We start from the raw sequence: 13,197 nt of genomic DNA on the forward strand, positions 1-13,197 counted from the left end.
GATCTCAGGTTTCTGTTCTAAAGCACAACTCTGATCATATCTCTTCCCTGCTCAAAAGCTTTCATAGTTTGGTCCCAGCCTACTTTTCCTATCTCTGTTTTTTCCTCTTACTCCCTAAACCATAGAAAAACTGATTTTTGAAGGGTTCTCCCATCCTATTATAATCATTAACTTGCTTGTTTGTCTCTGCCATAAATTATATGTTTTTAAAAATGTAATAATGTAAAAAGAGGAATTACTCCAAGTAAAAATATTCAAAGAAATTAAAAGGCAGCTGTGCCATAAAAAAATGACAGTAGATATTAGAAAGATTTTTTTTTTTTAAAACATTTTATTTATTTATTTGAGAGAGAGAATGAGACAGAGAGAGCATGAGAGGGTCAGAGGGAGAAGCAGACTCCCTGCCGAGCAGGGAGCCCGATGTGGGACTCGATCCCGGGACTCCAGGATCATGACCTGAGCCGAAGGCAGTTGCTTAACCAACTGAGCCACCCAGGCGCCCAAGATTTTTTTTTTTTAAAGATTTTATTTATTTATTTGACAGAGAGAGACACAGCGAGAGAGGGAACACAAGCAGGGGGAGTGGGAGAGGGAGAAGCAGGCTTCCCGTGGAGCAGGGAGCCCGATGTGGGGCTCGATCCCAGGACCCTGGGATCATGACCTGAGCCAAAGGCAGATGCTCAACGGACTGAGCCACCCAGGTGCCCCTAGAATTTTTTTTTTAGTGTAATTTTTATTGCTAGCAATCTGTGGGATAAAGGTTAGGTGCACATAAAGATTAAATGTATAAAATTACCAATAGTATCAGGACCACCTTAAGGAATGAGGACATATACTTGCATTCTGTATTAAATATAGAAAAGTTCAGGTTTTAGACCTTTTAGTTCTCAGGGAATCTGGCTAAAAACAGCAGTAGGTATTATCCTCTTACACTGGAGTCCCATGCTGCCAGCTTTTTATTTTGTGGTAAATATTTTATTAATACAAATTTTCATCCAATGAATGCAGAGAAAAATTTCTTTGCAACGAAAATTTTGTACGTGTGGCCTAATCCTTAAACCAAAGCCTAATTTTGTGGCCTAATCCTTAAACCAAAGCCTAATTTTGTGGCCTAATCCTTAAACCAAAGCTAAAAGCATGGGGCCAGACTGACTCCTAGGATCTGAGAATTCCCTTACATACAGCACCCAATGCATAGGGAGGATGTAAAAGAGAGGTTTTCCGACAATTTTGTCTCCAAATATTTTAATAATCAAATATCAATATTGAATTAATTCGTTTTTTAAGGAAATGTGCTCAATTATTCCACAGCTTGACGAGTGTGTAACCCAGATACACAGAACTGTATGTCTTACTCAAGGGACGTAGGAAGGAACACACACACTTATACCCACGCGATCCTGCGAGCATCACTTAGCCTCTCACAAAATTGGTGGACAAAGAAAACCTTTTCTAAAATTCAGGACAAATATAATTGCTGGAACTGAGAGAGAAGAAAAGTAGGCTAAAATAAAAAATGAGAGAGATGTTTTCTATTTTATAGATTTTTCTCTTGGGTGTAATTACGAAGTGACATCCAAGTGCAACCAATGAAGTCCCTATTTTTTTCTCACAAAATTCAAAGACATCAGCAAAACCACCTATGTCAGTAATAAAAATAAAAAGTCTTTGACTTTCTAAATGTTTTCATACTGTCACAGTGGAATAAAATTAGCTTGAAAAACGATCTAAAGGCACATGATGCAGTTCGTTATGTAGAACAGCAACAGCAGAGCTTCCCAGGGTTCATAAAGTCCGCTCCATTAAATTTACCTCCAGTCAATAATTAGGAATCCACAAATAAACCCGGGCAATTAAATCAATACTGCCAGGCAATCATAGTCCGGAGTCCAGGCTCAGCGGCACAAAAAGGCACTACATCAAACTGCAGCATTAAGCGGCCTAACGCCATTTTCAATAGGATTTTTTTGCACTAACTAAACAGAATAAGTATACACCCTGATAATGCAGAATGTGTGTATGCACGTCTACACAGGTATGTCAAAAAAAAAAAAAATCAGGGCTGGTGTCAATATCGCTTTCATGAAATTTAATAAAGATGTGCACGTGTGGACGTATTATTTTTATGGTCATAACTGATGACAGAAGTTCCAGATTCAAGGGTCATACTTACAAGTTGAACATTAAAAAAATTCATTCAGAAGTTTATTTTTAGCATTTCAAGCTTAAAAATATAACCCGTCACAGTCATTACTGAATTCCTTTGAGGTGCCAGAAGCTGGGCTAGGTGTGGGGTGTGCAACATATTATAAGAAATGGCCTGTCTTCTCAAAAGCAGGTTGTCACCAAAGAAGACTCTGTCCAGGGCGTGCATGTCAACACTTGAACAACTTTAAGCCAAAGATTGCCAATCACTGTCTGTTATTAATGAAGTGATTCCTGATAATGTTTCAAAAATATATAAAACTGATGGTAAGAATATCAGTATTTCACGTACGATTTTACTATCCTTGACTTTTCCAAAAGTATAAATACTGCTGTTTGTTAATATAAAGGTAAAATAACTGCATTTAAGTCTGCTTTTAGTTTTAATCTTTACACAGAAACATACGATGACTTTCCAAAACTTACGGGACAGTAATAATTTTTCGGTTGTTTTGCTCTTTTGAAAACTACGTTTTAGCTCTTTTAATTCCTGGTTCATTTCTAAAAGAGACAATTAGGTTGAGCAAAAAGAACTGCAATGAAAAAGTTTTCGAATACATTACGCGCTGTCAGTGATGTCAAAACAAAAGCTGGCTACGACTAGAAAGGCAGGGCTCTCACCTGCCAATAAGCTGCCCTTGATCACTTACAAGAGGGGCACATCCCAGCAGACTCCATGTGTATTAAAAAAATACTTGAAAGGAAAGAAAAAGTATCACACAGGTCACAGCAGTAGTCTCAATGGACCCCTCAGGGATCTCAGCTCGTCTTGGCCTTGTCATCCTCTATGCAGCTTTCCACTCGGCCCAGAAAATGTCGATAGGAAAATGTTTGAGGGGCCTCTGGTGGACATTTTTTCATTCTTTCTGCATTGACAGGATGCCAAATCAATATTTACTTCCCACTAACAAGCTGCTCGAGGTCTCAGTAGAAAATATTGTAGAGAATGCGGGAAGACACAGTAATAAACAGCTGTCTGGCTGTGAGGAAAACATGAATTGACTGGAAACAGGTCCATAGTAAAAGGTCACCGAAACCCATGAACTCCTCAGGTGTCCATATCAACTACCAACTTTAAAGACATATAATAACGAATCTCTTCTCCTAAGAGGGCTGAGAGAATGGATCCTTTTCAGGGTAGCAAGCATGGAGGTTGACTCAATACGTTAATTAATGCATTTGCTAAGACCTGTGTTGGCTCTTCCCAAGGCATTTGTTTCATTTGTTAAGTCCAAAAGTACAAATAGAGGGTTAACTTTACTGTCTACCTATTGGAATACTTCTTTACCTACCAGAAGTAAATGATGTGGTAAGTGTTTACAAAAAGTTAGACATCGAGTAAAAATGTAAGGCTTGGAATATTTTTTTTAGAAGTTTTTAGAGATGAAGGAGAAAAATGAAATACCTGTCCTTCAAGAAGTTTCTGAATGTACAACAGCCATTCTCGGTCATTCTCAGCATCTATCCTTGTCCTTTCTAGGTCCTAAAGGAAGAAAATCAAAAGACTGGTGTTAATTGCATTTACATGAACTTGATCATACTGTTAGATACTGAATAAATTTATTTTTTTGTTGTTTTTTTTAAAAGATTTTATTTATTTATTTGACAGAGAGAGACACAGTGAGAGCAAGAACACAAGCAGGGGGAGTGCAAGTGGGAGAAGCAGGCTTCCCGCGGAGCAGAGAGCCTGACAGAGAGCCCGACAGACAGCCTGATGCGGGGCTCGATCCCAGCACCCTGGGATCATGACCTGAGTCGAAGGCAGACGCTTAACGACTGAGCCACCCAAGCGCCCCAATACTGAATAAATTTAAAGAGATACTGATAGAATAGGGTTCAATAAAGACCGCGTGTCCTTCCAAAGTAGGGAATATGCAAATCTGTGTTCTTAATACTTAATTTATAAATACTGACATGTAGAAGATAAAGCTATATTTCTCTATTTCACAGTACAATTCAGGAATATTTTATTTCTGTCTTCACAGTGGAGCTCAAGGTAGGGACAGAGGTGGCGGTGAAAGCAATGAAAATAAAGCGAAAAATAAGACAAAGCTGTATAAAAGAATCATTTACAAGTGACCCTTGTAAGATAACATAAAACCTTATATTAATTAAAAAATCTGACTTTTCAACAGATAATTAAGGAGTAATTGTTACAAATGCAAACAAAATAGGACATGGCATGGCTCCAGTGTTTTTAAATGCTTGCTTATTATAAACAACCAATAACTAACTGATAGGCAAGGGAAACTTCTACTTCAAGTGTTGTAAGCCCCTAAATATTCTCAACCCACCAATGATCAAGGTTAAAATAATTCTGAAAGTATAATGTATTCATATGTGCAGTGGATTATTCGGTTAAAATCATGATTTAGCTTACAAAAATATGGACTTTTCAAAAAGGGAAGGGTTTGGGAAATGAACATTTGTTGAAATTTACTGGATGCCAGGTATCCGGCGAGGCACTTCGCATAGGTTATCGTACTTTTTATATGAATTTACTAGAGTTCAATGTGGTTTAAAGAATATTAAGTCGGCTGGTTTGGGCTCTGCTTGGACAAGTCCAGTCAACTCTCTAGACCTCTGAAAAGATGCAGGGATCTAACTAAGCTCTGATCTATAATTAAATCTAGTAAATATATCAAGGTGCATGGATCCTTCTCAGAACAGTGTGATTTCTACTAGAGTCCTTTTTCTTCCAGGAGGATGTCCACTGAAGGTTGTGTGGTATGCTTTTCACAGTGCTGTATATTCTGGCTCTAGAATGTATCTGTCCAGAGGCTGGGGTGCCCTTACTTCACAGAAATGTGCCAGCTACTCTTTGGAACTATAAAGAGAGATCTTCTCATTCATATACCCAAAGGGGACAACTTTTTTCTATTCAGAGAGAGTCCTTTTTTCTCATCTATAAGCCCAGAGAGGGCATCTTTTGAGACCACACAAAGTTGATGGGCCTGTCTTCCAGAATATGTATCTGTGTTTGTGCACACACATGTGTACACAAACACACACATACACACATGAGGGATTTGGATAATCTACTTGTTTTAAAACTCTTAGGGAACAGTGGAGGACTCAGCCCTAATTTTTTGTTAGGATTCTCACTATCAATCAACACATTTTAAATGTCTATAGTAAGGTATAGTCAACACCCTTACCAGAGATACTATCATTTCCTGTGTGTCTTATATTTGATACTGTATTTGATAATGCTCTTGTACTTCAAAGTTCAGAATTCATAAAGTGAATTCAAAGTGTAGAAAGTCACAGGCATTGTAGCTTGGGTGCTGAAAATAGGAAACGCAGAGTTTGCTATCCTATTCACCCAGGGGATGAAAATCATCTCTGCGGGATTCCTTTGACCTCTTTTCTAAGAATTCTTGGCAGTTTAAAAACCTTTGCAAATTGTAGATCTGTTCTACGCCAGACGTTTTTCTGTTTTATTTTCTCCAGAAGTTTTTTGAGCAGCTGATGGAGGGCTGGAGGATGTTCTCATACAAACATTTAAGTCCATCATTTTACTTATTCATCGAGCCAAATATTTACTGGGAAGCTAGTAGCGCCATCATCTCTTTGATGTTTCCAAACAACCAAATCTAATATTCATGTATCAAAGTTCAGAGACTTAACAGGAAACAGGATTGAGTATCACCCTCAGGGTTTCACAGAAGACTGTCCACAGGATGAGATTCTGCTATCCAAGAGGTCATAAGTATGTGAAAAATGCAGTGGCCTCCCCAGGAGGTACAGAACTGTTACTGAAGACCCTTATCTATATGCACATAAATCCACTCAGACAGGAGTACTTTACCCAACTTAAAGCCATAAGTATATTTTTTCCTTAACTTGATCAGCAATAATTTTGAATTTAGCTAGGAAAGCCAATAGATTTACTATTTTTGCTCATGTAAGAGGAAAAGTCCTCAAATCAATGATGACCCACCTTAACTAAATCCATTCAAATTGGCTTAATTAAAAATACTAGCTTACAAGATATATGATTAAATTAAAGAAAATAGAAGAGACAGGAAAGGACTTGAATAACTGACTTGAATAACAAACACGCAGTTCTAAAGGTTTTAGGTACTGGCTTCTTTCTGTATTATACAGTGAAATTTCACTAAATGTTTTCTGAGTTGGTTAATAGCCCTGATGTAACTTTCACGGGTATATTACTAAGCTGACCTTCATTAATATTATCTTGAAGATGAAACTCTAAGAATTATAAAACAAATAAAAGTATGTGTTGAAATTCAATGTATTAAAAAAGCCCTTTATTGATAAATATTTAAATGATCTTACCATTTCATCTTCTGTATCCATTATTTCCTCTAGATCTGACCGTGAAATGTTCAGGATCGAAGCTGCCAAGGTCTGGGCTTTATGGGTTGAGGTTTTGTGAGCATCCCTGTTTTTCCGCATTTTTTGAAACTCTCTAATTTGTTGCCTTACCTCATGGACATCACTTTGTAACTCTTTGACCAAAGCCTGCAACACATTGGAAAGAACGTGGGCTCATATGAAGTCATAAATGAAGACAAAGCAGTCACAGTATAAAAATGTGAAGATACCAGCAAATCATTGCTTATTAGGATTACTCTGATTTTATTTATTTTGGAACATAGTAGATTGCTCTTTACTTATTGTCTGTATGTAATATAAGCTCTCTTAAATGCGCACTTAACAAACTTGCTGGATTAACCAAACTCTCCAATCCCTCTTTCAGATTTACCAACTGATATCCTGGTTGGTGAATGCTTGAAGCAGGCAGGCTACTTTTCATCATGCCAGAGCACAACCACTCCTGCCCACTGAGCTGATGCCAATCGTCATTTCTGTTTATTCCTAAATGTGTGTATATTCATTGTAACAGGTTAATTACATGATTAATTTACTTATTACATAAACTGATGAAAAATGGCTGCAGAAAGATAGTTCTTTCTATTTTATTAAAACTGGATCAGAAATGCTTTGCAAGGTCTTGATAAAGACAAGTTGGATAAATGTGTAATTAAATTATGTGTGGGCAAGACAACAATAAAGATTGAAAAAAAATTAAAACCTAGGACTGCTTCACAAGACTCTTTAAGTTCTCCCTTTGAGAGATGAATCAATGCTGGCCCATACCATGCCAACGCATGCATAAGAAAAGAACAGCCCTTACCCTGGGTGGACAGAGCTCTGTACCTCGATGCCTGGCTTTGTGATCTGAGAGCAGGTTAGCTAGATGTTTGGGTTATTTTTCGATCTTTTGCCAGCTCAAGCAAAGTTGCAATAAATAACAGTACTCATGTATACATTTTGCATCTCTAGAATATATCCCTAGAAGTGAAATTGCTGGACCAAAGGATTTGTCTAAGTGTAATATTGAAAGCTGTTACCAATCTTCCCCCCTCGCCAAGATAGTACCAAGATATACCTCCACAAAGAACATAGGAAAGTACTTGTTTCTCCACACGATTAGCAAAACACCAATTTGGATTTCACTGTAGTTTGTTTTTTCACTGTATTTTTAAATTTCACTTCTTTTATTAAAAAAAAAAAAAGTTGAACATCAGCCTTAAGAGATAATTATATTTCTTTTGTTATTTTTTTCTATTTTTCTTAGTGACTTATAGGAGTTGTTTATATATTTGCATATTACATTTGTCTATTGTACATATCTAAATTTTTTTATACTTTGTATTTTCTTTCGACAGTAATTAGTGTTTCATGCCAAGGAAACAAATATTTCTTTTTTTTTAAGATTTTATTATTTATTTGTCAGAGAGAGAGAGAGCACAAGCACGGGGAGTGGGAGAGGGAGAAGTGGGCTCCCTGCTGAGCAAGGAGCCCGATGTAGGGCTCAATCCCAGGACCCTGGGATCATGACCTGAGCTGAAGGCAGACGCTTAACCGACTGAGCCACCCAGGCATCCTGGAAAAAGTATTTCTTATTTTTTATATACTTGATGATTGTTTTCTTTTCTTTCTCACTTTTAAATTTTGTGTGATACTTCAAAAAGCATTCTCCACAATGAGATATATATAAAAATGCATTTTCTACCCACGATTTTTTTCTGCTACTTTTAAGTTTTTATTTTTCATTTTAAAAATTTTAACCCATTTGTCATCATTTAGAAATTGTTACATAAAATCATAGTCATCCCACAACCACTTATTAAAAAGTTCAACTTGATGGGGCGCCTGGGTGGCTCAGTCGTTAAGCGTCTGCCTTCGACTCAGGTCATGATCCCAGGGCCCTGGGATCGAGTCCCGCATCGGGCTCCCCGCTCAACGGGAAGCCTGCTTCTCCCTCTCCCACTCCCCCTGCTTGTGTTCCCTCTCTGGCTGTCTTTCTCTCTGTCAAATAAATAAATAAAATCTTTAAAAAATAAAAATAAAAAATAAAAATAAAAAGTTCAACTTGGGGTGCCTGGGTGGCACAGTCAGTTAATCGTCCGACTCTTGGTTTCGGCTCAGGTCATGACTTCAGGGTCGTGAGATCAAGCCCCACGTCAGGCTCCAGGCCCAGCACAGAGTCTGCTCAAGACTCTCTCTCCCTCTGCCCCTCCCTGCCCCACTCTCTTTGTCTCTCTCTCTAATAAAATATATCTTAAAAAAAAAGTTCACCTTTCTCCCACCGATCTCCTGTGTGTTTGGGTCAGTGTCTGGACTTTTCTGTTCCATCCCATCTCTCTTTTTATTAGTGAAGCTTTATAACATATTTAAACTAGTAAGGCTTTATAATAAATGTTAACATCTGGCAGGCCTAGTTCCCTCTTACTACCCTTCTTTTTCAGGTTTTTCTTGGTAATTTTTGCTTGTTTTATTTTCCATATGAACTTCCATGTGAACCTTGTCTAGTTTCCCTCCCCCTAAAAAACAAATCTTACCGGTTATTTTATTTCAATCATGTTAAATTTCATTTGGGTCAGGGTAACCTTTTAGCATGTTGAGTCTTCCTAATTGAAGACCATGGTGTTCCCTTCCAGTTAAGCCTTATTTGTGTTTCTTAGGATCATTTTTAACTTTTCTCCTTCTAGCTTATTTCTCTTGCTAGCTTATTCACTTGGAGGGAAATTATTGTTGAATTACGGGTTTGATATTTGTTCTGCTCCATTATTTGTTTTCTTCTTTCAAGAATCCAATTATACATATGTTGAATCTCTGTCACTTGCTTCATAAATCCTTTTCCCCCTAATATGCTTTATTTTTTAATTGAGGCATAATTATGAATGAAATAGTGTGTACATTGTAAGGGTTTAGTTTAATGAGCTTTGATAGTTTATGCATGTATGCAACCACCACCCTGTTCAGGATAGAGAAAGTCTTCATACTCCAGAAATTTCTCTGATGCCCCTTTCTAGGCAATTCCTCCCACACCCAAACAGCAATTGTTCTCACACACACATTCATATGAGACCAGCAATATATGTATTTCCTGAGATAATTTCTTGTCTTTTACTTCTTTACTTTGTCTGCCACCTTGCTTCCATCTGCTCTTATGACTCATCATCTTTTTCCTAAATTCTTACATTTAATTTCACCTTAAACATGTGCTTTTTAAAGGAAAATATTTCATTAATATTTCAAATTCATACTAAAATTTTTCATCTGCTCTGTAGCAACTTATCTGTGGTGAAACTTATTTTCCTGCCACTTACTTTTTCTGTTTTTCCTCCATTCTTATTCTTGTACATTTGCACAGATACTGTGTTGGTTCATTTCTCTGGACTCATTTTTGAAGGAGAAGATTTTTTCCTAGATCACCTATTTATAGGAAGTTACATGGTAGAAGGGCCTGTGGTATGTTCCAGGCTAGTGAAATTTTGCATACGACTTTAATTTTTTTTGATGAATTCCATTTGCCAGGTTTTTGTTTTTTTTTTATGGTTTGCTTGCCTTTTTTTGTTTGTTTGTGTGTTTGTTTGTTTTACAATATAAGGAATCTTTTTTCTTGGCTGCTATCAGAAAAGCTCCCTCCTTCAGATATTCCTTGTCTCTTTTATTCTTCATTAAGCCCTATCTCCTTATGGAAGCAAACCAGTTCTAGGATGGCTATCACAAACCACTGCAGACCTGTTACACTGCTGCAAATAGTGGATGTTGGATTTGTACCTCATGTGAACTTCATTTTCTAAGAGGTCTTGATCTTTCGGAGGTCTGTAGGACCTAAGTCTTCTTTCCCTGGTTCCTTATTTCTGTGTCCTTTTGTATACTTTCACCAATCTTACCTGTTTTTCATGGTTCTTCTATGTCTTTTGAAATACAGAGTTTTAGTTCTGACCTACATTGACTGTGAAAAGGAGTTGAATTTGTTTCTCTTTCTTGCCTGCTGCTGATTCCAAGGGACAGAGTAGGTGTAATGATGATTTTACCCCTCTATAATCAAGACAGAATTTTCCAAAATGCACTTTCTCCTAATATTTCCAGTTCTTGACTACTATGAATAAAACTGCTATAAATTTTGCTGTACACATTTGTGCATATGTTTGTACACATATGTTTTCATTTCTCTTGGGTAAATACCTAGAGGTAGAATTGCAGAGTCATATGGTAGGTAAATGTTTCATTTATTAGAACTTTCAGAGCTTTCCACGAAATCTTGCACCACTAACAGTGGATGAAAATTCTCTATTCTCCACATTCATTCCAACATTGGTAGTTTACAAGTCTTCTCTTGAATTTATTTAAAGAATTTGTTTAATGCTATTGTAAGTTGAAAATTTTCTATTTCATTTTCTAATTGTTTACTGCTAATATATACAAATACATTTGATTTTTGTACTTTGACCTCATATCTCATGAAATGGTTAAACTCTCTTATTAATACTAGTAGCTGTTTTATAAATCTTTAGGATTATCTACATAAAGAATCATGTCTCATCAGAGAAATGTAAATCGAAACCACAAAGATTAGTTACTTACAAAGCTAGTATGAATGTTAAAAAACAAAAGTAGTTAAAATAGCTATGAAAACAACAATTAGTTAAGGGATACAAAGATAAAAAGATGTAAAATGTGGCATCAAAAACAAAACATGGATTGAGAATAAAAATGTTGCGCTTTAGAATGGGATCAAACTTAAGTTGTTATCAAAATAAAACGGACTGTTATAGACATAAGCTATTATATGTAAGACTCATGTAACCACAAGGGAAAAAAAGCTATAGGAAATACACAAAATATAAAGAGAAAAGAGTATAAGTATATCTTATATATGAATAAACTCATGAAACCACAAAGAAAGCAAGCAAGAGAGGAACTACAAAACCAGCTAGAAAACAATTAACAAAATAACAATAAGCACATACCTATCAATAATTACTTTAAATGTAAATGGACTAAATTCTCCAATCAAAAAACATAGTTTGACTGAATGAATAAAAAACCAACACTCATCTATCTCCTCCCTACAAGAGATATGCTTTAGATGTAAGAACATACACAGACGGAAAGTGAAGGGATGGAAAAAGATACTCCATGCAAATGGAAACCAAAAGAGAGCTGGAGTAGCTACACTTATATCAGATAAAACAGACCTTAAAACAAAGACTGCAGTAAAAGATGAAGAAGTTTGTTACATAATGATAAAGGGTTAATCTAACAAGAGGACATAATTTGTAAATATTTATGCACCCAACCTAGGAACATCTAAATATATAAAGCAAATATTAATAGACCTAAAGGAAGAAACAGATAGTAACACAATAAAAGTAGGGGATTTTAATACCCACTTATATCAATGGATAGGTCATCGATACTGAAAATCAGTAAGGAAACATCAGCCTAAATGACATACTACCAGATGTATTTAACAAATATTTGCAAAACATTCCATCCAAAAGCAATAGAATACACATTCTTCTCAAGTGCACACGGAACATTTTCCAACAGACATCATTTTAGACCACAAAACAGAACTTAATAAATTTAAGAGAACTGAAATCATATCAAACATCTTTTCTGACCACAATGATATGAAACTAGAAATTAATTCCATGATGAAAACTGGTAAGTTAAAAAATATGTGAAGTTTAAACAACATGCTACTGAATAACCAATGGGCCAAAGAAGAAATCAAAAGAGAAATAAAAAAAATACCTTGAGACAAATGAAAATGGAAATGTAACACCAACATTTAGGGGATGCAGCAAAAACAATTCTAAAAGGAATGTTCAGGGGCACCTGGGTGGCTCACTCGATTAAGTGTCTGACTCTTGATTTTGGACCAGGTCATGATCTCAGGGTCATGATATTGAGCCCTGTGTCAGGCTCCACACTGCACTGCCTGCTTGAGATTCTCTCTCCCTCTGCCCCTGCTCCCCCACTTGTGTGTGCTCTCTCTCTAAAAAACTAAAACTAAAACTAAAATAAAAATAAAAGGAAAGTTCATAGTGATAAATGCCTACCTCAAGAAACAAGAAAAGTGTCAAATAAAGAATGTAACTTTACACCTCAAGGAATTAGAAAACGAAAAACAAATGAAGTCCAAAGAAAGTAGAAAGAAGGAAATAAAGACTAGAGCAGACATAAATGGAGACTAAAAAGGCAACAGAAAAGATCAATGAAACTAAGAGCTGGTTCTTTGACCCTCCTACACTGTTGGTGGGAGTGCAAGCTGGTGCAGCCACTCTGGAAAACAGTATGGAGGTTCCTCAAAAAGTTGAAAATAGAGCTACTATATGATCCAGCAATTGCACTACTGGGTATTTACCCCAAAGATACAAAAGTAGGGACCCAAAAGGGTACGTGCACCCCGATGTTTATAGCAGCAATGTCCACAATAGCCAAACTGTGGAAAGAGCCAAGATGTCCATCAACAGATGAATGGATAAAGAAGATGTGGTATATATATACAATGGAATATTATGCAGCCATCAAAAGGAATGAGATCTTGCCATTTGCAACGACGTGGATGGAACTGGAGGGTATTATGCTGAGCAAAATAAGTCAAACAGAGAAAGATATGTATCATATGACCTCACTGATATGAGGAATTCTTAATCT

At 36.5% G+C, this 13,197-nt stretch overlaps 1 protein-coding gene across 5 annotated transcripts in view; it reads right to left on the reverse strand.

The window, feature by feature from the left end:
- Positions 1 to 13,197, reverse strand: part of CNTLN (centlein) — a 297,340-nt gene that overhangs the window by 8,472 nt on the left and 275,671 nt on the right. For 4 of the 5 annotated variants that reach the window (XM_032392456.1, XM_032392455.1, XM_032392457.1 and 1 more), the window contains 2 exons: positions 6,508 to 6,693; positions 3,611 to 3,688 (listed from right to left, as the gene is read on the reverse strand). In XM_032392456.1, the coding sequence (XP_032248347.1) occupies positions 3,611 to 3,688; positions 6,508 to 6,693 (264 nt within the window). Of the gene's footprint in view, positions 1 to 3,610; positions 3,689 to 6,507; positions 6,694 to 13,197 lie in introns of those variants that run through there. The other variant, XM_032392458.1, reaches the window with a different exon arrangement.

Source organism: Phoca vitulina, unplaced genomic scaffold (genome assembly GCF_004348235.1).
Source record: "Phoca vitulina isolate PV1807 unplaced genomic scaffold, GSC_HSeal_1.0 scaffold67, whole genome shotgun sequence".
In the NCBI taxonomy this organism is placed as follows: Eukaryota; Metazoa; Chordata; class Mammalia; order Carnivora; family Phocidae; genus Phoca; species Phoca vitulina.